General features: G+C 38.2%; 1 protein-coding gene across 1 annotated transcript in view; it reads right to left on the bottom strand.

The window, feature by feature from the left end:
* Positions 1 to 26,829, bottom strand: part of Trdn (triadin) — a 444,085-nt gene that overhangs the window by 72,456 nt on the left and 344,800 nt on the right. The window contains exon 25 of the mRNA XM_045159783.1: positions 22,068 to 22,106. Coding sequence (XP_045015718.1) covers positions 22,068 to 22,106 — 39 coding nt within the window. The remainder of the gene's footprint in view (positions 1 to 22,067; positions 22,107 to 26,829) is intronic.

Here is a 26,829-nt window from a genome sequence, read left to right as displayed (position 1 = left end):
TCTCCGCTGCCACCTCAATTTCCTATACACCTCACTTTTTAGTAAAAACGTGTATTTTGCTGAGTTTTTTTGGTCTTTTTCCCCCCTAGGCGGCTTTGGCATGGTACCTACGCCGCCATCTTAACCGGAAGTCTGATTTTTTTTTTTTTTTTACTTTAATTATAATTTTTATTTGAGAGAGGGAGAAAGGGAGAGAGAAAGGGCATGACTGTTGGACCTTGAGAGGCCCAGATGTGAGGCCTAGTGGAACTTCCTGAGCTTAGGTAAAGTTTGGTGAACAGCTTCTGCCCAGCTGTGACTCAGCAGGGGGCCAAATGGCCTCTGGCCTGCTACTTCTGCACAGGAAGTTAGAGTCTCTGCCTGTGCATGCTTAGAACCAATCATCTCAAAGGTCATGGAATGCTATTGGCCCTTACATCTCACCCCATCCTAAAATCCCATTATATAAACACCTACCTATAATAATAAAGTGAATTCCTGCTTCACCTAGGTGGTTTTGTTCCTGGCTGTCTGTGGCCATCAACACCCACCCTTCTCCTCAACCCCTTGGGTGGAATCAGTGGGCCTGGTCCTCCCCCAGCACTACCTGCCCGGGGAGCTTGCCATTTGGCACCCAACATGGGGCAATGGGAACTTGTCAGATTGGTGCCCCCTGAGAGGCATTCATTGAGGAGGTCAATTGGCGTGCAGGTGAGTGTACCCTCATAAATGAGGAAGTCTTCATATTTAATGCACTAAACTTTGCTTCTATAACATGAACTTGCTTGTCAATATCTCTTTGTTCTCTTTCTCTTTCCTTTCACTTTCACTTTCACTTCACCAGCAAGCTGCATCTGCGGCATGTTTACAGTGTGTTTACTTATCTTTTGGATCCTTGTGTTTGTGTTATACTCATGTGTCTGTGGGTTGCTATAGCCCTAATTTTATGGACATTTCTCTCTCGACTTTATAATATGGGGCAGTCTACCTCTAAATCCAATCCTGCCTTAGAATCTCTCAGGTCACTCCTAAAGAGTAAAGGGCTTAATTTAACTGATAATCAGACTCAACAGACCTGGGATTGCCTTCTTAAGCTGGTGCCATGGCTGCTGGAAGGAAATCTCTTTGATTGGGAAACTGGGAATAGGGTAGAGGCCCTTGTTTGTTGGGCACATGTGGAGAAGGGTCAAATACCCACCTTAGGGGTCCTCCCTATGATCTCGGCCCTCAAGGGCTACTTCCCTCCAAGACCAACCAAACATAAACAAAAGACAGAGGAAAAAGATAGTATACAGCCTGATCTGGCTACTACTCCTGGAGATACAGCTTTAAAAACCCCAGAAAAGGGTACATCTTTATACCCCTCACTCGATCCCTTTGGGAGTGCCCCCTGGCCTTCTGGGGGACCTCCCCCATTGACTATCCCTTTCTGGACACCATTGGCCCCTCCTTCATATTCAGCCGCCAAGCTGCCAGAAAATAAAGCTACTTTTTAATTTCCCGTCAATCTAAATCTTGGGGCCAATCACCCTACTGCCTGGTTTCTGTGAGAAGCTAAGGACCTTAAGGAGCTTAAAAAGGGGGTCTTGGAGGATGGACCTAACTCTCCTTGGGCTGAGATCCTATTAAAGGGACTTACCCATCAACCTTGAACAACCCAAGATTGAAAAAATCTAGTCAAGGCTGTCTTGTCAGGTCCCCTATACATTAAGTGGTGTGCCTTATTTAAAGATGAGTGCCATACACAGGCAGAATGAAACCAAAGTCAACAGACTCCTGTGCCGATAACTTTTGGGATGCGTTCTGGTACCTCTGATCAATATGCTACAGGCATTCAACAGGCGGCTATTCCTGATCTGTATAGGGACCAGGTCAGGGCACTGGGCTTGGGGGCATGGAAAAAGCTTGATGAGGGACCTTCTGACCCCCCTCCCAATGGGTATTATTCAGAAACCATCTGAGGACTTGGCTACATTTATAGATAGGGTGGAAAAAAGTCTCCGAAGAAAATTTCCCCCAGGGGCATTACGGGATCAGTTTACTAAAATGTTGGTCTGGGAAGGGATGACGGCTCATCACTGCCTTGCCTGTGCAGGTCTCAAGGACAACTCCATGAGTAGATGGATTGTAGCCACCAAGGACATTGGCACTATCTCCAATCAGGCTAGGGCTATGGCTGCCGCCCTTCAGGAAAATAAACAGAGAGATTTGGCCACTACGATCTGTGCATTACAGTTAAATCCTAAAGAATCAACATGTTTTGGGTGCAGGGACAAGGCCATTTTAAAAAGGAGTGCCCCAACAAGACAAAACCTCCTCCGCCTTCTGGGGGGCAACCAATGCCCCTCGCACCCACTGCCCTAAATGCAAGAAGGGATTTCATTGGGCTAGGGAGTGTGGATCAAAGTTTGACATATAGGGAAAGCCTTAAAACTCCTCCCGGGGCTCCCCCCAGCCCTGTTAAATAAGGGGAAAGAGACCATCAAAGTCCATTGGACCATTCCTCTGGTCCCCAGACTTGGACCCAAAATTATTTTAAATATTGGCAATAAAAGATTCAAACTTCTCAGCGATACTGGAGTGGATGGAATGGTCCTGAGAAAGGAGGAAGTGCCCCCCTCCTGGCAGCTTGTGCCCGGCCCTCCCCTACTGGTCATTGGCAGGCAGTCAACCTCCTGGGAGACTGCCACATGGCTCCCTTAGACTGACCCACGTTGGGGAAGGTGAGAAGTCCACCCTCTTCTGGTGACTGGGCTCACTGCTAACTTACTGGGACAAGACATCCTTGTAGATGCTGAGACTTTCATCACTATGGACCATAAGTCCTTTTGTAATGATTTGTTAGATGAAGAAGAATATTAATATTTTGAGAAAGGGAGGAAATACCATCCCAATTATAGAGATGACCCTTACTTTGATCAAACTCAGACAAAAGTACTCCAATGAACACCCCCAATTCTAAGGGCCACTACCCAGCCCCCTCCCATTTAAAATCCAGTGGAGACCAGGGGATCTTATATGGGTTGAGCAGTGGCCTCTCCCTTCTTCTAAGTTACACCAACTCCACATACTTATTGATCAACTGTTGGAGGTCAGACATATCCTTCCCTCCACTAGTCCCTGGAACTCTCCTGTCTTTGTCATAAAAAAGATTAATGGGTCCTGGGGATTTTTACATGACTTAATGAAGATCAATGAATGCATGATCCCCTTCGGAACCCCCCAGAGGGGACTCCCAGGGATCCCAGCTATTTCCAATATATACCATATTACTATCATTGACATTAAAGATTACTTCATCTCTATCCCTCTCCATCCAGGAGACATGAAAAAATTTGCATTCTCAGTCTCTGCTGTTGGGGCCCAGATAGGAGATTTAAGTTGAGTATCTTACCTCAGGGCATGGCTAATAGCCCACCCATTTGTCAATATGACCTGTCATCCATTTTCTCTTCTCTTATCAATCTCCCCAATACCCTGTTTTATATTTACATGGATGATATCACTCTTGGGTGCCTAGATTCCTCCACACTCCAGGACCTTACCCACCAATGTCTAACTATCCTTCATTCTCATGGCTTTAAAGTAGCTCCTGAGAAAGTTCAAACTATGCCTCCCTTTAAGATCTTGGGTTCAGTCCTTACCCTAGATACAGTTTCACCTGTTAAACCACAACTTTATATTCAGAATTCTTATACCTTTCCTCAACTCCAGAAGCTCTTGGGAGAAATTAACTGGATGAGTACCTGGATACCTATACTCATTGAGGAACTATCCCCCGTGTTTGACCTACTAAGGGACCTTGATTTTTCATCCCAAGTAACCCTAACACCTGGGCAGAGACAAGTCCTCCATAGAGTCCAGGAGGCCATAGATAAGTCTAATCTCAAATGATTTGAACCTGATATCCCTCTTTGCCTCTACCTTTTCCCTGGGGAGATAGTGACCATTGCCCTGTTGGCTCAAAAGTGTGAACCTATTCAGTGGATTCACCTCTCGATTGGTGGGGCCCCTAGGGTCTATTCTTTAAGTAACCTAGTAGCTGATTGCATCATTAAAAGAAGGGAAACTGCCATTAGACTCTTTGGTATTGATCCTCACTCCATTATTTCCCCGTATAAGATTACTGATTTCACTTGGCTCCATAGAAATAATGTAAGGGTAGTTATGGTACTTGAAGCATTTCTGGGTACCATCAACTGCCATTATGGCCCTCATAAGTGGATGAGCTCTTTTTCCAGGTTGGAGTGGAGAGCCCCAGGCTTTTCCTACCTCAACCCAACCCTGACTTCCTCATTGCCTTTACAGATGGGGGATTCCTGGGGCCTTCCCTGGTTGTATATCCCATCTTTAAATTGGGGGTCAAATCTAAGCCCATCAAGTCTATCTCTCAGGAAATAGAGGGATAATCACAGTACAAAGAGCTTTTTGCAGTTTTTCTGACTCAGGAGCCGTTCAACTTATTTTCTGACAGCCTCTATGTGGTAAACCTACTGCCCAATCTTAGTGAAGCTCACATTAGACTTGATTCCAACCCTATAGCCCCCTTAATAATCTAGACTCATGACCTACTCAAACAATGAGTCCACCCTATCCTCATACAACGTCTTCGAGGCCATCAAAATTCACCCAGTTTCCTGTCTGAAGGAAACAGCTTGGCAGATCAATTGGCCTCTGCAGCTCACTGTCACACTGTCTCAGAGGCTATACAATTTCATTCCCTAACCCACACCAACTGGAGAGGACTTAAACAAAGATTCCCCCAAATACCAAATAAAAATCTTAAAATGCTTATTAGGACATGCAATCTTGCCAACCCTCCCTCCAGGTTACCCCCTTCCAAACTTCCAGGAGTAACCCTCGGGGCCTTTGCCCCAACCATCTTTGGCAAATAGATGTTACTCATTATCCCCCCTTTGGAAAACTGAAATATATCTTTTTATCAGTTAATACCTTTTCCCGTGCCTGTTGGGCATGTGCACATGCCCGGGAGAAATCAAAACATACCATTAGTCATATGCTTCAATGTTTTGCCACTCTCGGGCTGCCTGATAAAGTAAAAACAGATAATGGCCCCTACTTTGTAAGTCAAAACTTTACAACTTTCCTCCAGATGTGACAAATTACACATGCCACAGAGACATTCCATATAACCCTCGAGGCCAAGCTATCATTAAAAGATATAACCAAACACTTAAATCACAATTACAAAAACAAAAGGGGGAATAACTAACCCCCATGGTCAGCTAAAGAAAACATTATTCACCTTAAATATTTTAAATTTTTCTAGAAATGAAAAAATGTTTCCATTTCAAAAACATTGTTCATCCTCTTTTACATACAGCTCAATCAAGGTCAAATGGAGAGACCCATTGACTGGGGCCTGGAGAGGACCAGACACTCTACTCACAGGAGGGAGAGGGTTTGGATGTGTCTTCCCTCAATATGAAAAAAGACCCATTTAGATACCAGTGAGGGACCTAAAATATTTACCCCAATAAAGGGAAACTGATAATCACCCCTCCAGGGAGTGTCCCACACCTGAGGACTATTCCTATAATGGTCTTCACTCTGCTACACCAAACAATTCTCTCCCTTGCAGAGGATTGCTGGCTTTGCCTCTGATCTGGGCCTCTCTGGCTGTTTACAGTAATCACCAATGACACATCTACAGTTGCCCATACAACCCTACTTGTTGGGTTGGGAATATCAGTGACATAAAAGCCATGTCCAACACTATCCTTGATCTCCAACAACAGCTAGATTCACTGACTGAGGTACAAAACAAGAGGGGACTAAACCTATTAATGGCTAAAAAGGGAGGCATATGCTTGTTTTTACAGGAAAAATGCTGTTTCTATGCCAGTAGATCAGGAATCGTTCAAGACAAGATCAAAAAACTTTGAAAGGACCTGGAGAAGAGATGGTGGGACCTCCAGGACAACACACTGTGGATGGGCCTGCATGGCTTCTTACCCTACCTCCTCCCTCTGCCTTTTCTTCTCCTTTCCCTTATCCTCACTGCTGGGCCTTGTGTAAATAACAAAATTATACAATTCCTTTACCAGAAGCTACAGGCAATAAAAATCCATCAGGTTGAGATACATTATCACAGGCTGGCAACTCAGGAATTAATTTCCTCAGATGACCCACTGCCACCTCCTCTGCCCTCCATGTGACCGATGATGAGTAAGATCTCAGACTGACTGAGACAACCTCAGACAGGCCATGGAGTGGGTTCTCGGTGAGCTAAAAACATGGTACCCAGTGTCTGGTAAGATCCCCAGAGGGGGACAGCCTAACACAGGGGCCATGGTGACTAATTCTCTTACAAAAACAAAAGGGGGAGATGTTGGGCCATGAGAGGCCTAGTGGAACTTCCTGAACCTAGCTAAAGTTTGGTGAATTGCCTCTGCCCAGCTATGACTCAGCAGGGTTCCAAATGGCCTCTGGCCTGCTACTTCCACACAGGAAGTTACAGTCCCCACCCGGGCATGCTTAGAACCAATCATCTCAAAAGTCATGGTATGCTATTGGCCCTTATATCTCACCCATCCTAAAATCCTCGCCTTCATTCTCAACATTATATAAACACCTATCCATAACAATAAAGTGAGTTCCTGCTTTGATGAGACTCCCAGCTTGTGGTTTTGCTCCTGGCAGTTGACACCCACCCTCCACCTCAAACCCTTGGGAGGAACCAGTGGGCCTGGTCCTCCCCCAGCACTACCTGTCCGGGGAACGGCACATCCCAGGGCTCCAGCCATTGAAAACAAACTCCAGATGCATGTGCCACCTTGTGTATCTGGCTTAAATGGGTTCTGGGGACTTGATAGTCTTTTGGCTTTGTAGGCAAGTGCCTTAACAGCTAAGCCATTTCTCCAGCCCCTTGGTTCCCATCTTTTATTGGGAATATCTCCCTTTTTAACTTCAAGAAAAATAAAAAAATTAAAATTAAATGTAATTTTGAAATTGCAATTCCCAGGTGTGAAATGGTTGCCCTTGCCATCACATCTTCATAGTTTTAGTTGCAACTCAGATTAAATATCCGTCTTGTCTTTTCAGTTGCATATTTTCTTATATCTAAATCTTGTAATTAACGCTCTAACTTTTGCTCTGAAGCTTCTCCCATTTCTTAAGAAAGAAACTATAAGATGCATTTTCTTGAGGAGAAAGGGAAACAACAAAAACAAATTTTGTTTGAAAAACTCCATAGTAAAACCTAATTCTTAAAAAATTAAAATAGCAATAATTTTAAAAAATGTCATTTTTCACAATGTGTTCAATTTAATATGAACACAGTTATAAACTATACCATGGTGGAATAAGTTAGAGAACCATTAAAATTCAGTTTGTTTCTTTATTATTAATCTGATATTTATGCAGTTTATGGTACTTATAAAGTATTTTTGTATTGTATGGAATATAGTTCTGCTATATACCAGTAATTAAAACTAGGTTTGTATGCAATATAGTCTTTGAAATATAAGGCCAAGAAATAACATGGTGTTGACAAAAAAAAAAAAAAATACAAGTAAACCAGTGGAATAAAATAGAAGATCCAGGTATAAATTAATATACTACAGCCAACTGATTTTTGACAAAGAGGCCTAAAATACTCATTGGAGAGAAGACAACATTTTCGGTAAGTGGTGCTGTCAAAACTGGTTATTGGGCTGGAGAGATTGCTTAGTGGTTAAGCGCTTGCCTGTGAAACCTAAGGACCCCGGTAAAAGGCTCCATTGCCCAGGACCCATGTTAGCCAGATGCACAAGGGGGCACATGTGTCTGGAGTTTGTTTGCAGTGGCTGGGGCCCCTGGCATTACCATTCTCTCTTTCTTTCTCTCTGTCACCCCCCCAAAAAAATTTTTTTAATTCTTTTTTTTAAAAGAACAACAGGGTATGTACATGTAAAATAATTAATTTAGACAATTACCTCACCATGCACAAAGATCACCTGTAACTGGATGGATCAAAGACCTCAGTATAAGACAGGAAGCCCTAAATAACTAGAGGAAAATGTGAATAAAATACTTCAAGATCCCAAAAACAGGGAAAGACTATTTGACTAGGACCCTAGCCACCAAGGGAATAAGGCAAATTAAAAAAGCTATTAGATAGCTAGAGACACTTTCAGAGAAGTCAAGGAACTCCTAAAGAATGGGAGAAAATCAGAATCTCTTCCAGCTTTATGTTTGACAGAAGACTAATATTTAGAATATACAAATACCTTATAAAACTAAGTAATAAAAAAGTCAAAAATTCAAATTAAACATGAGTCATAGTGCTAAACAGAATTCCCAAAGAAGAACATCAATGATCATATCTTTTTAATGCTTAACATCTTTATAATGCTCTGGGATTCCATCTCACCCAGGTCAAAATGGCTAACACCAAAAAATCAAATGCCAACAAATGTTGGAAAGCGTGAAGGGAAAGAACCCTTATTCACTTGTAATAGGAGTAAAAACTCATACATCTACTATGAAAATAAGTATGGAATTTCTCAGAAAGCTAAGAATAGATCTTCCATATGACTGAGCTATAACACCCATGGACATATTCCCTAGGGACTCTACCTCCATGATGTTTGTTAATGGTCTATTCACTATAGCTAAGAAATGAATTCAGCCAAGATACCCTTTGACATATGGATAATGAAGATGAGATACATAAACACAAGGGAGTTATATTTAGTGCTAAAGAAAAACGTAATTATAAAGTTTGCAGGAAAGCAGATTGATTGATCTAGAAAATATTATATTTAAGTGATTTAACTAAGGCTCATAAAGACAGAGGGCACATATTCTCTCTAATTTTGAATCCCAGCTTTGAATTTTTAAATCTGTATTTAAGAAGTAGTAAGAGTCAGTAGCAGAGATGCAGATTGCTCAGTGGTTAAGGCATTTGCCAAAAAAGCCCAATGTCCCATATTTAATTCCCTAGTATCCAAAACTAAAGCCAGATGCACAAAGTGTCACATGCATCTGGAATTCATCTGTAGTGGCTATAGGCCCTGGCACACCCATTATCTCTCTCTCCCTCTCTGTTTCTCTTTGCAAATAAATAAGTAGATGATTAATTAAAAAGAAAAATGCTTAAGAGTCAGATTAGACAGAGTAAACTAGAAAGAAGATAGGAGGAAGGATGATAGGCTTAAGGGAGAAGATAGAAGATTTACAAGCAGAGGGACACTACAGGAAGTAGAATAGGGAAATGGAGATGGAGGAGAGGATGATGTTAGTGGAGAGTTACATGAAACTGGAGATGATATAAATAAAGCATATTAAAAACTATGCTTTAGTTAAATAATTAAAAACATAACAATAAAAGGAATAAAGATAGAGATTAGGCAACTACTCTTCTGAGCTGGAGAAAGCTATGCTCAGAATTCACAGATTGTGATAGGAGAATCTCAATACTAGAGGAGAGACAAGCCTGAAAAAGTTGTTAGTCAGGGTTGCCCATGTGTCCCCCAAATCAATGTGGACTGATACCAGTGAAACTATGTGGTGAGTGTTGAAGCCACCATTTGCTTTGGTTTGCATAATACTTAGAAATCAAGCCAGAGATGGGCTGGAGGTCCTCTCCCTGCTGGCTATCTGGCATTGTGAAATAACCTTTTTATTCATGCTGCTTGAACAGAACAGCATCAATAGCTTTAACCAGAAGTGAAACCAACAAACTATAGAATTGACCAACAAACTATAGAAGCTGTACCCACTCATGTAGTGGTCTCAGTTGGTTAACTACTCTCTGATTGGATTACAGACCAGCTCCATGGGAGAAAATTCAAATTTGGCACTGAGAAATGAGTCAAAGGTTTATGGCTTGGAAGGTTATAAATCCTAGGGTGAAGCTTCCACTGGTCTTTGGTTAAATGGATATATTTTCCATTAAATTGCCTTCTAAATGTTTGTGTTCATACCCAGAAATCAGTGTTCTTACTTTCAGGTTGAAACCCAGCATTTATTAATGTGATGAGAAATAGTGATAACTGAATTTTCAGCACTGGAATAGACACCTCTAACAAACTAGCCAAGTATAAGAGAACATTGTGGAGGATGTGGAAGAAAGCATATTAGTGTGGCTCTCACCACTGGATAGAGGTTTCTCTTTGAGATGGCAGGAGATAAAATCATTATCAAGGTGCTTAAAATGAGATGATGTTGAGAGCTTAGCAATAAATAACACATTTTAATCACATTTATCACAATGCCCAACACTCAAGTAACATTGTGGAACAGGGGGGAGAATGAATGTAAGAGAGGAGGATAGGCAACAGTAATGTGGGATCCTAGCCTCTAGATATGAAGTGAAAGGTGCATTCACCGCCTGTACCTTAAGATATGTGCACCATTGACCTCTTAAATCTTATGACATAAATAATGGAGGTTGGCATATATGCATGCATACACACACACACACACACAAATGAATCACCAAGACAGAAAGATTTGGATGGAATTTCAAAGCAGTTTAAATTTGAATTTCCCTAATGGCTAAGGATATAGAACATTTTCTATAGTTGTTTATATGCCATCTCTATTTCTTCTTTTCATAATTCTCTGTTTAGTTCCATAGCTCATTTTAATTGGGTTGTTTGATTTCTTACTTAGTTTTTCGAGTTCCTTATATATACTTTATATTAATCCTCCATCAGATGTATAGCTGGCAAAGATTTTCTCCCATCCTGTAGATTGTCTGTTTGCTGTATTCATAGTGTCCTTTGCTGTAAAACTTTGTAATTTTATGAGTTCCCAGTGGTTGATCTGTGGCTTTATTTCCTGAACAATTTGGGTTACATTCACAAAAAGATGTTGAAGGGTTTCCTCTACTTTTTCCTCTAGCAGTTTCAGAGTTACAAGTCTGATATTAAGATCTTTGATCAATTTGGACTTAATTCTTTTGCATGGAGAGAGATAAGGATCTATTTCTACAAATACATATCCAGTTTTCCCAGCACGATTTGTTGAAGAGGCTGTCATTTCTCCAGTGAGTATTTTTGACACTTTTTTCAAAGATTAGGTGGCTGTAGCTACAAGGACTTATATCTGGTTCCTTTGATCTGTTCCATTGATCAATGTGTCTGCTTTTGTTCCAGTACCATGCTGTTTTTGTTACTATGGCTCTGTAATATAGGTTAAAATCAGGTATGGTGATACCACCAGCCTTATTTTTGTTGCTCAAAATTGTTTTAGATATTTGAGGACTTTTATGCTTCCAAATAAATTTTAGAATTTTTTAAAATTTCTGTGAGGAATGACATTGTAATTTTGATGGGGATTGTATTAAATGTATATATTACTTTTGGTAAGATTCACATTTTCACAATATTAATTCTTCCAATCCAAGAACATGGGATGTCTTTGCAATACCTAGTGTCTTCTGCAATTTCTGTGTTGGTTGTTTTAAAATTTTTATGATAGAGATCCTTCACTTCCTTGGATAGGTTTATTCCAAGGCACTTTACATTTGATGATGCAGGAGACTTCCGGTTAAGATGGTGACTAGCAGTTTCCCATAGGCTGGCCAGCAGTGTATGTAAGGACAGCCCTTCCTTTTCACTTGAAGTATTTCCTACAACTACTCTCTGTAACACAACTGACTTATTTCAGAGAGATCATATGTCCCAAACTCTGACATACAGACTATCTGACCTGAAGCAGGACAAGACTGAAAATCCCTGAGTGAGCTATTCAACATGTAATAAAAATATCTTGGACTTCTGGTTAAGATGGCAGTGTAGGTACCAGTCAAAGCAGCCTGGAGGGGAAAAAGCCAAAAAAATTCACTGGTTTTAGTGAAATACACACTTTTACTAAACAGTGAGGTATATAGGAAATTGAAATGGCAGAGGAGAAGTAGGAAAGATCCAGAGCATTCAGGGCCCACACAGGCCAGCAGAAGCGACTCCGGCAGGTCCGTGGGACCAGGGCAGCAGCATGCCAGCCAGCTGCCAGGCTCGGTTTGAGCTACAGGAAAAGCCAGGTGAGGGGATTTTCCACTCAGACTGGAGCTCTCCACAAACTCAAGAAATGAGAAGCGAGAACGGCAGTGAACAACAGAGCAGCAGATCACAAGGTAGAAGAACAAGCAGAACAGAGAGAAAATTAGAGCAGCATTGGCAGCCTCCCCTCCCCTACTGCCAGTGACCAGCTCCAGTGAACAGAGCAGCGGTCTGGACCTAGCCACACCTACTTGAACCAACAGCAGGACTCAAGCAGGAGCAGAATAACTGAGACCAAAATCATCCCAAAAGGTAACTGGGATTACACCAGGTCAGTACCTACCTAATAAGCCTGGTATATAGGCCTGAACTAGAAGTGCTAATTGCACCTTCCATATCAGGGTAAATTATATGTTAAATCTGATGGATGGTCAGATTTGCCATTCTTAAATGAGCTGTATTTTGGGCTTGTTATTTGTTGCTTATTGATTAATAGTGGTTTTGTTTCCTCTTCTGTTATATATTAGGGAAGGGCCTCGCCTGATCACAAGCTGACTTGGAACCCTCTACAGACCAGAAATCCTAACCTCCTTGTTGTCAGGATTAAGGGAGTGGGTGAGGCACCACACAGCCTAAGGGACAGACAGAGGATCTGGTTGTCATAATACCTACTCTTGCATAAATACTGTGTGCTGTTTTTCATTGAAAGTGTACATTGTTTAGTTAAATTTTAGAAACTATCTGTATTTGGTTCCACTCAGCCTACTTGAATACTTTCATAGCAGGCAAACCCAACACCTAGGATCACTTTTGTAGATACTCTGAGAGTCTTGAAAGCCACACCTAGTGCCTTAAGCTCCTACCCTGAAGATATATAACATCAGAGTGGTTGATACATCTAACAGTACCCAGCTAACTAGAAAATCCAATCATTAAATAATTCAGGATGCAAAAATATATACATTATAACACAAGAAACACCAAAAATCAAGACACTATAAATGCACCAAAAAGTATTAATGCATCAGAAATGACTTCCAATGAGAATGAGTTCAAAGAAATGCCTGAAAAATATTTCAAAAGAATGATTATAAATATATTTTTGATGCAAGTATGAATGGGAGTGATCCTCCGATTTTATCCTCTATGTTTGTTGTTAGCATATAGGGAGGCTAATGATTTATAAGTGTCTATTTTGTATCCTGCTACATTTCTATAAGTGTTTATCACCTCTAACAGTGTGTTGGTAGAATCTTTAGGGTCCTGTATGGATAGAACCATATCATCTTCAAATAATGATAATTTTATCTCTTCCTTTCCAATTTGTATTCCTTTTATAAGTGTCTCTTGCCTTATTGCTATAGCTAAGATTTCCAATGTACTAAATATTGTCAGAATGGCAACCACCATGATAACATATGATAATAAATGCTGGTAAAAATGAGGAAAAAGTGGAACCCTTCTACATTATTGGTGGGAATGCAATCTGGTACAGCCATTGTGAAAATCAGTGGGGAGGTTCCTGAGACAGCTAAAAAGAGATTTACCATATGACCCAGCTTTGCCATTCCTAGGAATATATTCTAAGAACTTGTCTCTCTCGCTACCTTAGAGATACTTACCCAACCATGTTTATTGCTACTCTATTCACAATAGTTAGGAAATGGAACCTGCCTAGATGTCCCTCATGTAATGAGTGGATAATGAAGATGTGGTACATTTATACAATGGAGTTCTATTCAGCAGTAATGAAAACTGAAATTATCAAATTTGCAGGAAAATGGATGGATTTGGAAAGGATTATACTTAGTGAGGTAACTCAAGCTCAGAAAGCCAAACATAACATGTTCTCTCTCATATGTAGATCTTAGCTACAAATGATTTGATTTCTATGTAAGTTGAAATAAAACTCAGTAGCAGAGGCCAGTAAGTGATAAAGGGGATATGAAGGGAATAGAAATGGAGGAAGGGGGGACTTTAAGAGGATGGTACTATATATATATATGTAGAAGAATAGATTACTGGGGACAGAAAGTCCTAAGTGATGTCAGGGGAAAAGATTAAGTACAGGAAAGGTGGGGGAGGGCTAACTAAAATCTAAGAGAGTATGATTAAACCATATGGAAACATACTTTTTTTGGAAAATGACACACCCTGAAGTCATAGATTGTTACTAGAAAATTTTCAGTGCCAGGGATGGGATACCTTCCAGTGAGCTGATGGCCAGACAGGTCCCTGTTCCCTCCAAAGCATTACAAGCCATTGCTGAGACTTTTGGTTTCCTACCAGGAATAAATGGTAAAACCCTATTGCTGAAGGCTCCACATACTTGTGCTACAAGGTCACTGAGAAATCATGCTGCAGATGACCTGAAAACCTCCTCTGTGTAGATCAGCTGACAGAAAGCTGGAAAAAGCTATGCTGCATGCAGTTCCATGGGAGAGGGAGAATTCACCAATGTAGATTAAAAACAAAAAAGTAGACACTGCAAGCCATAAATATGGCCAGCTAGGCCAAGTGAGCCAATGGGTATAATAGTGGCATGTGTATTATGGGGCAAATCAACTTCTCTCTAATTGAACTGGAGTCCTGCTCCATGGGAGGGAATACATGCCTGATACTGAAAACCTATGACAGGGGAAGTCAACAGCCTTAGGGGTGTAAAGTCTGCTGTTGTCTGGCTAAATGTATATACTCTGTTCACCATACTGCCCTTTAGCACTTCTCTTAATGTTCATACCCATGTATCAATGCTGCTTTCACTTTTGGTTAGAGAAACTTATTTTTTTGGACAGCGGTAACCTTGGGATGACTCAGAAGGCACCATGGTGCTGAGAAGTGACAAAGAAGTACTCAGCACTGAAACATCTCTACCACACCTTCCAAGGCTCAGAGACCCTTGCAGAAGAGGTAGCAAAAATAATGTGAGAGTCAAAGGAAGGGTAGGACTGCTTACAATGCTCTCTTCCATACACAAAATGACCTGGATATCCATTACCTCATAATGACTGACACTACTTACACAAGACCATCATAACAGGAGGAAAAGATTATGACATCAAAATAAAAGAGACTGTTTGAGAGGTGGAGGAGATATGATGGAGAATGGAGTTGCACAGGGAAAAGTAGGGGTGCAGGGAATTACAATGGTTTATTGTCTGTTATTATGGAGGCTGTAAAAAAAATTAAAAAATGGAAATAGTTGGAAAGATCTTGGAATGACAAGGGTATTCAGTGGAATGAGGGTGAGGTAAGAAGATGAAAAGGTAATAACAAGGAATCATCAAATTATATCATGCTCACATATTAATTTTTTTAATAAAAATCAATAAAAAGAGAAAGGTAAAGCTTACTAAGGGATCTGGAGAGTTGGATCAATGGTTAAAGGTGCTTGTAAGACCTGCTCACCTGGATTCAATTCCCCAAGCAACCATGTAAAACTGGATAAGCATTAAATTACAGTGGCAAAAGATCCTGGTGTATGCCTACATGCACACACAAACACACTTTAAAAGAAATAAAAATAGCTTGCTTCAGGCTGGAGAAATGGCTTAGCAGTGAAGGCCTTTGCCTCCAAAGCCAAAGGATCCCAGTTCAATTCTCCAGGACCCACATAAGCCAGATGAATAAGGGGACACATGCATCTGGAGTTCATTTTCAGTGGCTGGAGGCCCTGGCATGCCCACTCTCTCTCTCTGTCTCTTTTTCTATCTCAAATAAGTAATAATAAAAATATATAGCTTGCTTATATTGTAAAATATCTCACTTTATCCAGAATGAGGTTATTAGTTTATTCTCTTAGCCAAATACATAAAATTTTTATTAAAGAAACTATACTTAATTCAACATTATAAAATTTAAAGTGGCATCATAACCTCTTTTATATACATAATAATACTGTATACTTGAAGACACTATAGTTATAACCTGTTGAAGCACATCTTCTCTGGCATCCCACCTCCTTCTTTTTACCCCATTGTGTTTTTCTTTGTATTCTGGATATATTCCCTTTTTCCTTCTTAGATGGAGATTTTGAAAAACTAGTATACAATATACACATTTTTCAATGTTTTATTCTTCCAATTTCTGGCCTCCAACTGCAGCAATTTGATTTCTTCCCATCAGTTTTATGGAAAATACACTTAATATCATTGACAATTCACACATTTCAATGAATGCTTTCCCAGTCAGTATCTTATAGTCAATTTTGACAATTCCTTCAATATTTTGATAGATTTCTAGCCTTTGAAGTTCTCCCCTCCCTTGTTTCTTGTAACACAATAGTTCTGACTTCTAAAACAATCTCTCTCTTTTTTTAAAAATTTTTTATTTATTTATTTGAGAGTGACAGACACAGAGAGAAAGACAGATAGAGGGAGAGAGAGAGAATGGGCGCGCCAGGGCTTCCAGCCTCTGCAAATGAACTCCAGACGCGTGTGCCCCCTTGTGCATCTGGCTAACGTGGGACCTGGGGAACCGAGCCTTGAACCGGGGTCCTTAGGCTTCACAGGCAAGCGCTTAACCACTAAGCCATCTCTCCAGCCCACAATATCTCTCTTGAATTCACTTTTCTTACTTTTATTTCAAAGTCCTTTCAAGATCACTTTCCACCCTGTCCATTCCTTAAATAGCAGTGCTTGTCATAATTCTCTTGTTTGTTCCTTACTCCTTTCCTCATTTGCACAAACCCTGGGAGACAACACATCTGTCATTATATCATCCAGTATATCTGACCTGGAATCATGTAAATCCATGCTATGTTTTCTTGCCAATATATTTGATAAATACACTAGACTCATTATAAGGGCACTGATCACAGTAATATACGTTATAATGTCAAGAATTATCCCTTAATGACACCAGCGTCTAATATGATCATATAGGTGGATTTAATTTTTAAACCCATGGATTTAGGGGAGGAGAGATCCTTGCATTTGACTCATGTAAATTACCATGCTATACTTGTCGACTTTTGATGTCAAATACCAATTAAACTTACATAAATGAACTTTTGTATCATTTAACCAACATTTACCTGATAGTTACATGAATAAATCTTTGTGCTCTAAGGTTTGGTGAGATAACTCAGTTACAGAAAGAATAATATTGTATGGTCTTTCTTAGATATACAATCTAAAAAGACTTTGCAATGATTTGCTATTTGTAATTAATGTGTATTTCTTTCTGAACCTTACAGTTATTTATTCCTAAATTATCTAATAAAAATGCATGTCCCATTTTCCTTCATTTTTACCTGGGTTCTGAAAGATTAGTGCCTGATAATGTGTTATACAAAATAAATTAGTATTTAATATTTCTCCATTATTTGACACTTTTGCCATAGCTTTTTATTTTATTCTTAATAATTATAGGTTTAGTGGTTTAGGTTTTCCAAAGAAAGTGTTTTCTTTTCATAAAAAAATAAAATTTTATTTATTACTGAGAAATACAGGGAGAGGAGGAGGAGAAGGAGGAGGAGGAGGAGGAGGAGGAGGAGGAGGAGGAGGAGGAGGAGGAGGAGGAGGAGGAGGAGGAGGAGGAGGAGGAGAGAGAATGGGAGCACTAGGGCTTCCAGCCACTGCAAAGAACTCCAGAGACATGTGCCACTGTGTGTATCTTGTTTACGTGGATTCTGGGGAATCAAACCCTGGTCCTTAGATTTCATAGGCAAGGACCTTAACAGCTAAGCAATCCCACTAGCTTCAAAAGTAAGTTTTCTTGATAAGCAAGAGGTTGTAAATATTATGAAATATTTTCTAGGGATCAGAAAATGAAGTATATCAGTGACACTCCTTGTAATTAATATTTCTTTCTGTGGGTTCCTAGCTGCTCCTTTTCCAAGGATTCTTCTTTCTATCACACACATAATTAAAATAAATGGTGTCATTGAGTCTCTGTGTTGGAAAATCATTGCATGTCACTCTTTTGCAACAATTTTCTGAAAACAAGCAGTCTGTGTTCAGCCTTCATGTATGATGGATAATTCCCTTAATCTGCTTTCTGCTTTCCCCACTCTACTGAAAATATTTTCCCAAAGGTCACAAAATGACAGCTTTATTTGTCAAATATAATGGCCTTTTCTTAGCTATCTTGTTTCTTCACCTTTCTGAGAGACAGTGATACTGACTACTGGCATTTTCATTTTTTACTGCAAGTGTCTCCATGGTAGGATGCCAGCACAATGTATCCTTGGTTCTTCCTTATAAGGCTACCCTTCTATTCTTAAATTTATTCACCTATTCAGGAATTAGTCCTTAAAAATTTCTCCTTTTCTCCCTCATCATATCAAATTTTTATAAATAGCACCTTATTGCTGCTGTCTTCTACTGTAAACCTCTTATCCCATGGTTAGTCTGAGCATTCCTGCCATCATTTCCCATTCCATAATACCCATAGGATCCCACTCTGGGTCCACCTGTACCTATTGTTCCTCTGCAATTTGTATAATCTGATCACCTTCAGGCTAAAGGTCTTGAAGTTATATAAAATTAATGTCAACCAGGGCTATTCTTGAGCTATGAAATAATAATAAAGGCAGTTGAAACACAATAAAGAGATAAGGACCATGATGACAAAGCATATGTTCAGATGCCAGCTGCAATAAACACCAAATAGTCATTAGAGCTTTCCAATGGGTTTCTATTTAAATGATTTTTTTTACAAACTTCATTTTACACATGGTCATAGCTGTAAATAATTTCAAGTATATAATTAATTAAATATAAATATCCTCAAACCATTGTTTAACATATATACATTACACCTACATCTGTTTGGTAATGCTTAAATTATTATAAGAGGATTTGTGTTCACCTGATTCAATTTTTTCTTATTTTTTAGATTTTGGTTTTTTGAGGCAGGGTCTCACTCTGGCCCAGGCTGACCTGGAATTCAATATGTAGTCTCAGGATGGCCTTGAATTCATGGCGATCTCCTACCTCTGCCTCCCAAGTGCTGGGATTAAAGGAGTGCGCTACCACGCCCGGTTCTGATTCAATTTTATTTCCATATTATTTCACTCTGCATTCAGTTTTAAGACTAACAATATCCTTTCTTATTCATGCCCTCAAAGATCTCAAGTTTAGTATTCCCTCATCAGCTCTCATTATTGAATTAATTTCTTCATATGGCTGCTTCCCATCACTGATTTTCAACCATTTTCTACTCATCATATAACCTGTGGAGTCTTCTTTGATGTATGATCCTTTTGTCACTGCCTCCCAGTACTGTGGGGCTCAACCTCCATTTTGGATTCCCTTCTATATAAAGCTACTGTGAATGCAACACTTTCATTTCACATATCTGTCCTGCTAGGTGAGTATTATGGCTTCCATTCAATTGACAGGAAACTAAAGTTTAGAATCATTACTGTACTTAAGTGAAGTCACATACCTAGTAATTGGCAGAGAGTCAAATGTCTGTATTCTAACATGACTGTAACACTTTTTCCACTATTCCTTTTAAAATATATTTATTTGCTTATGTATGAGAGAGAGAAAGATTGAGAGAGAGAGAGAGAGAGAGAGAGAGAGAGAGAGAGAGAGAGAGAGAGAGAGAGAGAGAATGGGCTCACCAGAGCATCTAACCATCGTAAGCTTACTCTGGATGCATGTACCACCTAGTGCATTCTGGATTTATGTAGGGACTAGGGAATTGAACCTGGGTCCATTGGCTTTACAATCAAGCACCTTAACTGCTAAGCCATCTTTCCAGACCTTCACTATTCTTATAAGCTCTCTATCTCAGCTGTTCTTGTACATTACTGACTTTCCAGTTTAAACACATGGTTTCGAACATTTCTTCAAATTGTAGGAATGACTCATATGTAGCCCCCTAGAGCACCCTTCACTACTTGTCATTAACCCAGATTTAAACAATTCATGTATACATACCTGGTTATATTCTTTGGAACAAAAATAATATTTTGTCACTTGTTTGTAAATATATCATCAGGCACAATTCTGGACAAATGGTAGTGACATTAGTATAATAAATATGCTGAATGAATTTTTGCTTGATTACATTTTATGAAATGACATCTATACTGATTTCTTTTTCTTTAAAGTTAAATTAAGGCTCTCATAAAATGTCATAAATATTTAAATTAAACTAATAATAGGTAATTTATGAAAGCACAAAATCCAAGTCACTAGACCACCAGGGAGGGTAATAATAGGTAAATTAGAGTGTACATGTTTCATTGGTTTTATATATCAATAGAAAAATAAAGCACAAAATGGAATTACATGCTTCCAACAGGAGCAACATAACGTATCTTTCATCTGTTAGTAAGCTTTCACTTACACCAATAAGAATGCCAGCCACACAGAAGTTTTTAAGTGCCATTCTCCCCTTTCGGCACATGTATTTGAAGGTTAGTAATGATTCATGAAATACATCATTGTAATTCTATCATGCATTTTCCTACAGTGTTAGATTGTAAAATTTCCCCTGATCATAAAACCAGTGTATCCACCTTTCTTCTCACCACTGCCCTGGGCAGTCGATCAGAGAATGAATGCTTGAAGTTTACAAACTCATGTTGAAACTGGTGACAATCCCTCACTAAAGAAAAAAAAAATACTAACTTATTTATACATTAGTTATACTATTAAGAAGAGTGACAATCATTATTCTGGTTAACAATAACATTACTTCAATATGTACTAAATTTGTGCAAAGAAGTAGATGGAAATATTCTAGGACAATCAGGAATACTTTTGTCCTATGACACTATCACTATCACTTCACAGAAAGATGTAATTACATCTTTTGTATAAGCCTTTACACAATAATTTCTTTTGTATTGTCACACAATTTTCAAATATGATAATATCTAGAAATATTACAATTAATTTTAATTTTTCTCTGGATTTGTTTGGCATTTTTTATTATTCTGTGATGTTTCTTCTCCAACCATTTGCTCCAACCCATCTTTTGTCTTCCTCTCTTATAACATTTGCTTTTAGAATATGTACTTGAAAACTAATACTAATTTTGAGCTGGGTGTAGTGGGGTACACCTTTAATCTTACTACTCTGTAGGCAGAGAAAGAAGGATCACATGAGGCCACCCTGAAATTATAGCATGAATTCCAGGTCAGCCTGGGCTAGAGACCTTACCTCGACACACTCCCTCAAAAAAAAAAAAAAAAAAACAACTAAAATAATACTAATTTTAAGATAGGAACAATGGCACATGCCTTTAATCCAAGCATTTGAGAGGCTGATGCAGGGGAATTGCTGTGAGTTTGAGGCTAGTTTGGGCTCCTCATTAAGTTCTAGGTCAGCCTGCCTTACAGAAAACAAACACAAAAAATTTTGATTAGAATCAGAAAGTAATGATTTACCTCTACAAAGAATGTTAGTATATTTGTTAATGAAAAAGGAAGTAGTTGAACCAAATGATATATTTTACATTTTTTAAAAAGTTCTTAACGGTAGGTGAATGTAAGTATATAAGATTAAATTGATCATAGAGATTAATTAGGTGTATGTCATACTTTGGTTAGAAATTATGAGATCCAAATTCACTCTTTAGCCTTCTAAAAATAAGGTAATTTTCTCCAATATGTAAACAAGGCAGTGCTTTCAGATTTTTTTTATAAACTTCCAAAAACTGCTACCAATACACATAAGTTGTATTTTTATTAATTAAATTTATTTTTATTACTTGTAACCCAAAAGATCCTTGAGAAAGTTGCTAGGGTTTTTTCCTCCATTGTTTTATTTATCTCAAGGCTTACACTGAGTATGTGAACAGCCTTTGTCATGCCAAAATACACATCTGTTTATATGTAATTCTTTTTTAAAAAATTATTTATTTATTAGAGGCAGAGAGAGAGGGAAAGAGAGAGAGAGAGAGAGAGAGAGAGAAAGAGAGGGAGAGAGAGAGAGGAGAGAGAGAGAGAGAGAGAGAGAGAGAGAGAGAGAGAGAGAGAGAGAGAGAGAGAATGGGCACACCAGGTCCTCTAGCCACTGCAAACAAATTCCAGATGCATGTGCCACCATGTGCATCTGGCTTATGTGGGACCTGAAGAATCAAACCTGGGTCCTTAGGCTTTGCAGGCATGTGCCTTAACTGCTAAGCCATCTCGTCATCCCCTGTTTATATGTAATTCTTATAAAGTGTCCTTACCTGCTTTGGAGATCTTTTCATCTTTTTTAGTTTCAGGTGCTAGGATGAAACATACAAACAAACAAAATGAGAAAAATATGCATTGGAAATATAATCAGTACTCAGTGGAAAAAGAAGCAGATTTTTTATTGATTTTTCTTGTAGGTTTTCAATTTTTCTTACGACTTCATATATGAACAATTTATTAATAACCATATATCTTTAGTAAATTATATAATAACTTGAACAAAAGTAGTTCACTTTTAAAATCCAATTTGTTAAAACTTTATGGTAATCAAATCTTTTCAGAGCTTTAAAAAACACAAAATATTTAATGATTTATATGCATTCCCTTAAGGGTTGAAAAAAGTAATGTAATAAAAATTGCTCAGAAAAAAAAATACTTTCCCTAATTTGACCAATTTAACCAAATTTCTATTTTTGACTACCACACATTTAATTCATGGAGCTCCACCTGGTGGCTAATTCAATACTTCCAAAATTATAATTTTTATTATATGTCTATTGTTACTATTGTAATATAAACTAGATTGGCTTATATCAATTACAATACATAAGAAATCAGTGAAATAAGTGACCTGATATTTTATTATCATAAAACAATGGATTTATTTTAGAAATTCTACATTTGAGTGTAATATTAGCTTGGAAGACAAATGTAAAATTCATAATTTTAAAAATACAATTAACATTCATGGCACTATCCTATCTAATACAATAAGTATTAGAGAATAAACTATATTATATGTTAACCATTTGTGTTCAAGTATGAGCCTTTGGATTTTTTTCATTTTCAAGTTAAAGTTTAAAATCGCAATGCTCATTTTTTAACTACAAAACTTTACATAATGGATAATTACATTGTCTTTCATAGCCTACTTTCTTTAATACTAAAATGCATATATCCTGCAGAAAGTTACATTTATGCTGTTATTATACTTTTGACACTTCATGGCAAATATTTCTTGTCTTCATTTAACGTATTCACTTTATTGGGTAGAATAATTCCTGATGATAAGTTTTCTATGTACCTTAATACAGTATAAATCATGTTTTGTGTCAAGTTTTTGAATTTTTTGTATCCCCTCTTTAGATTTTAAACTCCATCAGAGTGAGAACTATACCACCTTTACCACTCAAATACCAGGATTTGGTCAAACATGTAATTTGCAAATGATCAATAGATATGGAATAAATGAATGAGTGAATGAATTGATGAATGCAGAAGAACCAGATGCTCCCATTGTCTGTTTATGTCTTATGCTGATAGAACTAGAGATAAAAATTCAATATCACATAGCTTGTGGAATTACATTTGGTTGTAGAAAATTTTGTTTTCACTCTGGTATGTTTCTGTGCCCAACTATAACAAATCATCACTTCTATTAATTCAGTCATTCCTTCTATCACTAAGTTTTCCCGATGCTAATTATTTTGTATCAGCCCTTTCATTATAAGCTTGAATCATGTGTGATTCACTTGTTTCCAGAAAAAAAAAAATTCTCTTTTGGTGGTAAATTTTGGCAAGATAAAGTAAACAATTCATGTTTATTTTATTTCTCTTAATTGGTCCTTCTTTCTTGAATTATCCTAAAACCAAAGTATTGTTTTAGTTTTCAAGCAGATTAGCAAAATGATAGAAGTAAAAATGAATGTGTCATGCATTTAGTGTGGCTCAGTTACTGACAATACAGGAACTTATATGATTTCATGTTTTCTGAAGTAACTGATATTATTGTGTCCATTTTAGGCAATTGAATATTATAAAAAACAGTTTCTGAGATTTTTCCAGCTACCCTGTGAAAGACATTGGGCTCTGTCTTCCCAATGTGCTCCTCTTACAGAATGCTTAGTCTAATGTTCAGATAGAATGATTCTTCTATCTTTTCTATTTCTCCAATGTGTCTAATTTGAGTTTCCTGCAAGTTTAAGTCTCTTTCCTAGTACAGGTTTCACCGAGATTGGCTCATTAATATGTAATGTCTATGTGAGAGACTTGCTGCCTAATTTCATATAATTAGGCTTGCCAGCTACATGGCCATGGTAACTTTGAAATAGAATTAGCTTAGCATTAACATTTGTGACAAAAGGTCTTGGAAAAATTCAAATCATAGAGACTATTTTCATGATCTATGCACACAATGTAGCTAGAATCCATCTGCAGATAGAAATTATTGATAATCAACCTCATGAACTGGCATGCTTGTGCGTGGTTGTTCTCTCACTTTAAGGGAACTGTGAGATTTGGGTATTTTGTAAACATCACCAACAACATAAACTCGGGCAAGTTATGAGTTCTTCTGAACAGTAGAGAGTAAGATTGGGGGTCACAGAAATCTGGTCTTAAAAACAAGTTCACTAAATTATGTAATAGAGCCAATTTTAAAACTGTCCATTTTATCAAAGCTATAAATGGAGAAAATAAGGCTATAAAATTAATGTGAGAGTTATAAATGACAACTAAATTATATGATCTTGCAAGGAAATTTTCTTCTTTCTTACTGAAAGGAATCTTTATTCTTGAGGAAATGAGATAGAAATTGAGATGAAAGAGCAGGCAACCGATTTTCTGATGTGAGTTAGCACATTTTCAGGGTGAACTGCTTAGTCATTAATAACTCAAAGCCTCGGTTTTTTGATGTGTGTATGTTGTGTGTGTGGTGTGCATTGATGGTATATGCACATGGGCGTACAGCTGTGTTTGTCCTGTGTGCATGTGTGTGGAATCCAGAAGGAAGATAATTATTGCTCCTCGGTATGGAGGCTCTCCCTGAAGCTGAAGCCCTATTTGGGATCTAATGGCTAAACAGTGAACTTCAGAAATCCTGCCCCCATCCACCTTAGACCTGGAGTTACAGGCATGCCTGGCCAGCCATGCCACAGTGTTTAGGAGAATGCCCAGGGTGAATCAGGTCCTCATGCTTGCATAGCAAGCACTCTTACCTAGGGAATAATCTCCCCAGCTTTCTGGAATCTCATTTTATAGATGGTATTTGATGATGAAGTTTCTTTCTAGAATTTGTCTGGACATTAAAAAATTACCAAAGTATGAAGATTATACATATGTTTTTTTTTTTGTTTTTTTTTTAATTAGCCAAAAGGTTGTACTGAAAAGCTTAAGAAACTAGGAAACAGTGGTTTGTGAAGACATTTGAGACCTAGAGGCCAGGCAGGAGAGTGCTTAGATTTTCCACTGTTTGCCATTTATTATTTTTTACTGACAATGATTGGTGTCTCTAACAACACAACATCTATTATGTATAAATATTTTTCAATGAAGCCCTTCATTTTGGGCATTTCAGAAACATGTATTCAACACATCCCCATGCTGAGTCGCTGAGCAGACAACCTGCCGTCTCCCACACAGCACTCACTTTCCAGGTTGCTGATTTCTGTTATGAAATGTAAATTGCTGATGGGCCTTGGGACAGAGCCTCCTAATTAGTTTTCAATGTCATCAACACTGTGTTCCCAAGCAGAGCCAGCAGAACAAAACCTGCAGCAAGAAACCAGTGGAGACTCACTATTTTGTTTCTTTTTCTTTAGAAATCTCTGATATAGCATCATAAAATTAGAAGGAAAAAAATCAGTCTACATATCCCAGAAATCTGCATTTCTTTTTGAACACATCTATAAAGATATTCTGTAGGACAGAACTTTTATTGGTCTCGTGACTTTCTCTTGTTCACTTGATCGTGTCACTTTGCCTCTTCAGCACACAGAAGTCATGTGTGTGTGTGGAGTACAGTGTAAAGTTGACCATTACCATTCAGACAAATGGCAGTTTGCATTTGCCAAATGGAATTTACTAAGCTGAGTGTACTATATGCATCACCTATTTTATTTATATATTAGGCACTCATTTGTTTATCAGTGCTCTAACTCCAATATCATTATACCTGGAATGAAATTTTATTTTCTCTGGAAATATAGTGCTTAGACAGTGCTTTGCATGCCCAGTGTTTCCTAAAGAAATGAAATGCTCCTATGGGATAAATAGAACCCTCTATGGAGTGCAATGTTAAGAATTAATAATTTAAGCCAACATTCTCTCATAGTAAGCAAAACTTGGATTAAGGACTGAACTTTTTTTCTCTGTTTCCAAAGCTTTAAGGAAACAAGCACACTGCTGTAACTAATACTACTATTCACAGAATTCAAAGGTTGTAATCATTGCATACATAAACACTATGAAACAAGCCTCACTCTGTTATATAGGTAAAATGTGTTATCTAGATTACACTCCCTAGACACATTCCCAGCAGTCATTAAAACTGTAATTAGCATGTACCTCAGTCTAGTCAATGAGGTCTCTATGTTTTGAAACCCATCATTAAGTCACAAATTATATTAATTAGTATCTTAAATTGAGCTGGTAAAACTAAATAAAGCATATGAGCATGTTAGAAAATTGAGAGTTGCTTCATGTAGCTGTTTGGAACTAATAATACCATAGGGAGATTTTCTATTTAAAAACAGGTCACAACACCTATCCATGTAAAATATATAAGGGGAGATTATCTATTGTTTTTAATTTGGTTTGTTTGTTTTTCAAGGAAGGGTCTCACTCTAGCCCAGACTGACCTGGAATTCACTATGTTATCTCAGGCCTCAAACTCACAGCTATCCTCCTGCCTATGCCTCCCAAGTGCTGGCATTAAAGGCGTGTGCCACCACACTTAGCTATCTCTTGTTGGTTTTTAAAAATATATTTTATGTATTTGCAAGACAGAGAGAGAGAGAAAAAGAAAGAATGGGCATG

The sequence above is a fragment of the Jaculus jaculus genome, chromosome 9 (genome assembly GCF_020740685.1).
Source record: "Jaculus jaculus isolate mJacJac1 chromosome 9, mJacJac1.mat.Y.cur, whole genome shotgun sequence".
Classification (NCBI taxonomy): Eukaryota; Metazoa; Chordata; class Mammalia; order Rodentia; family Dipodidae; genus Jaculus; species Jaculus jaculus.
The sequence above is the reverse complement of the archived record's forward strand: the minus strand, read 5'-3'. Positions and strand labels throughout refer to the sequence as shown.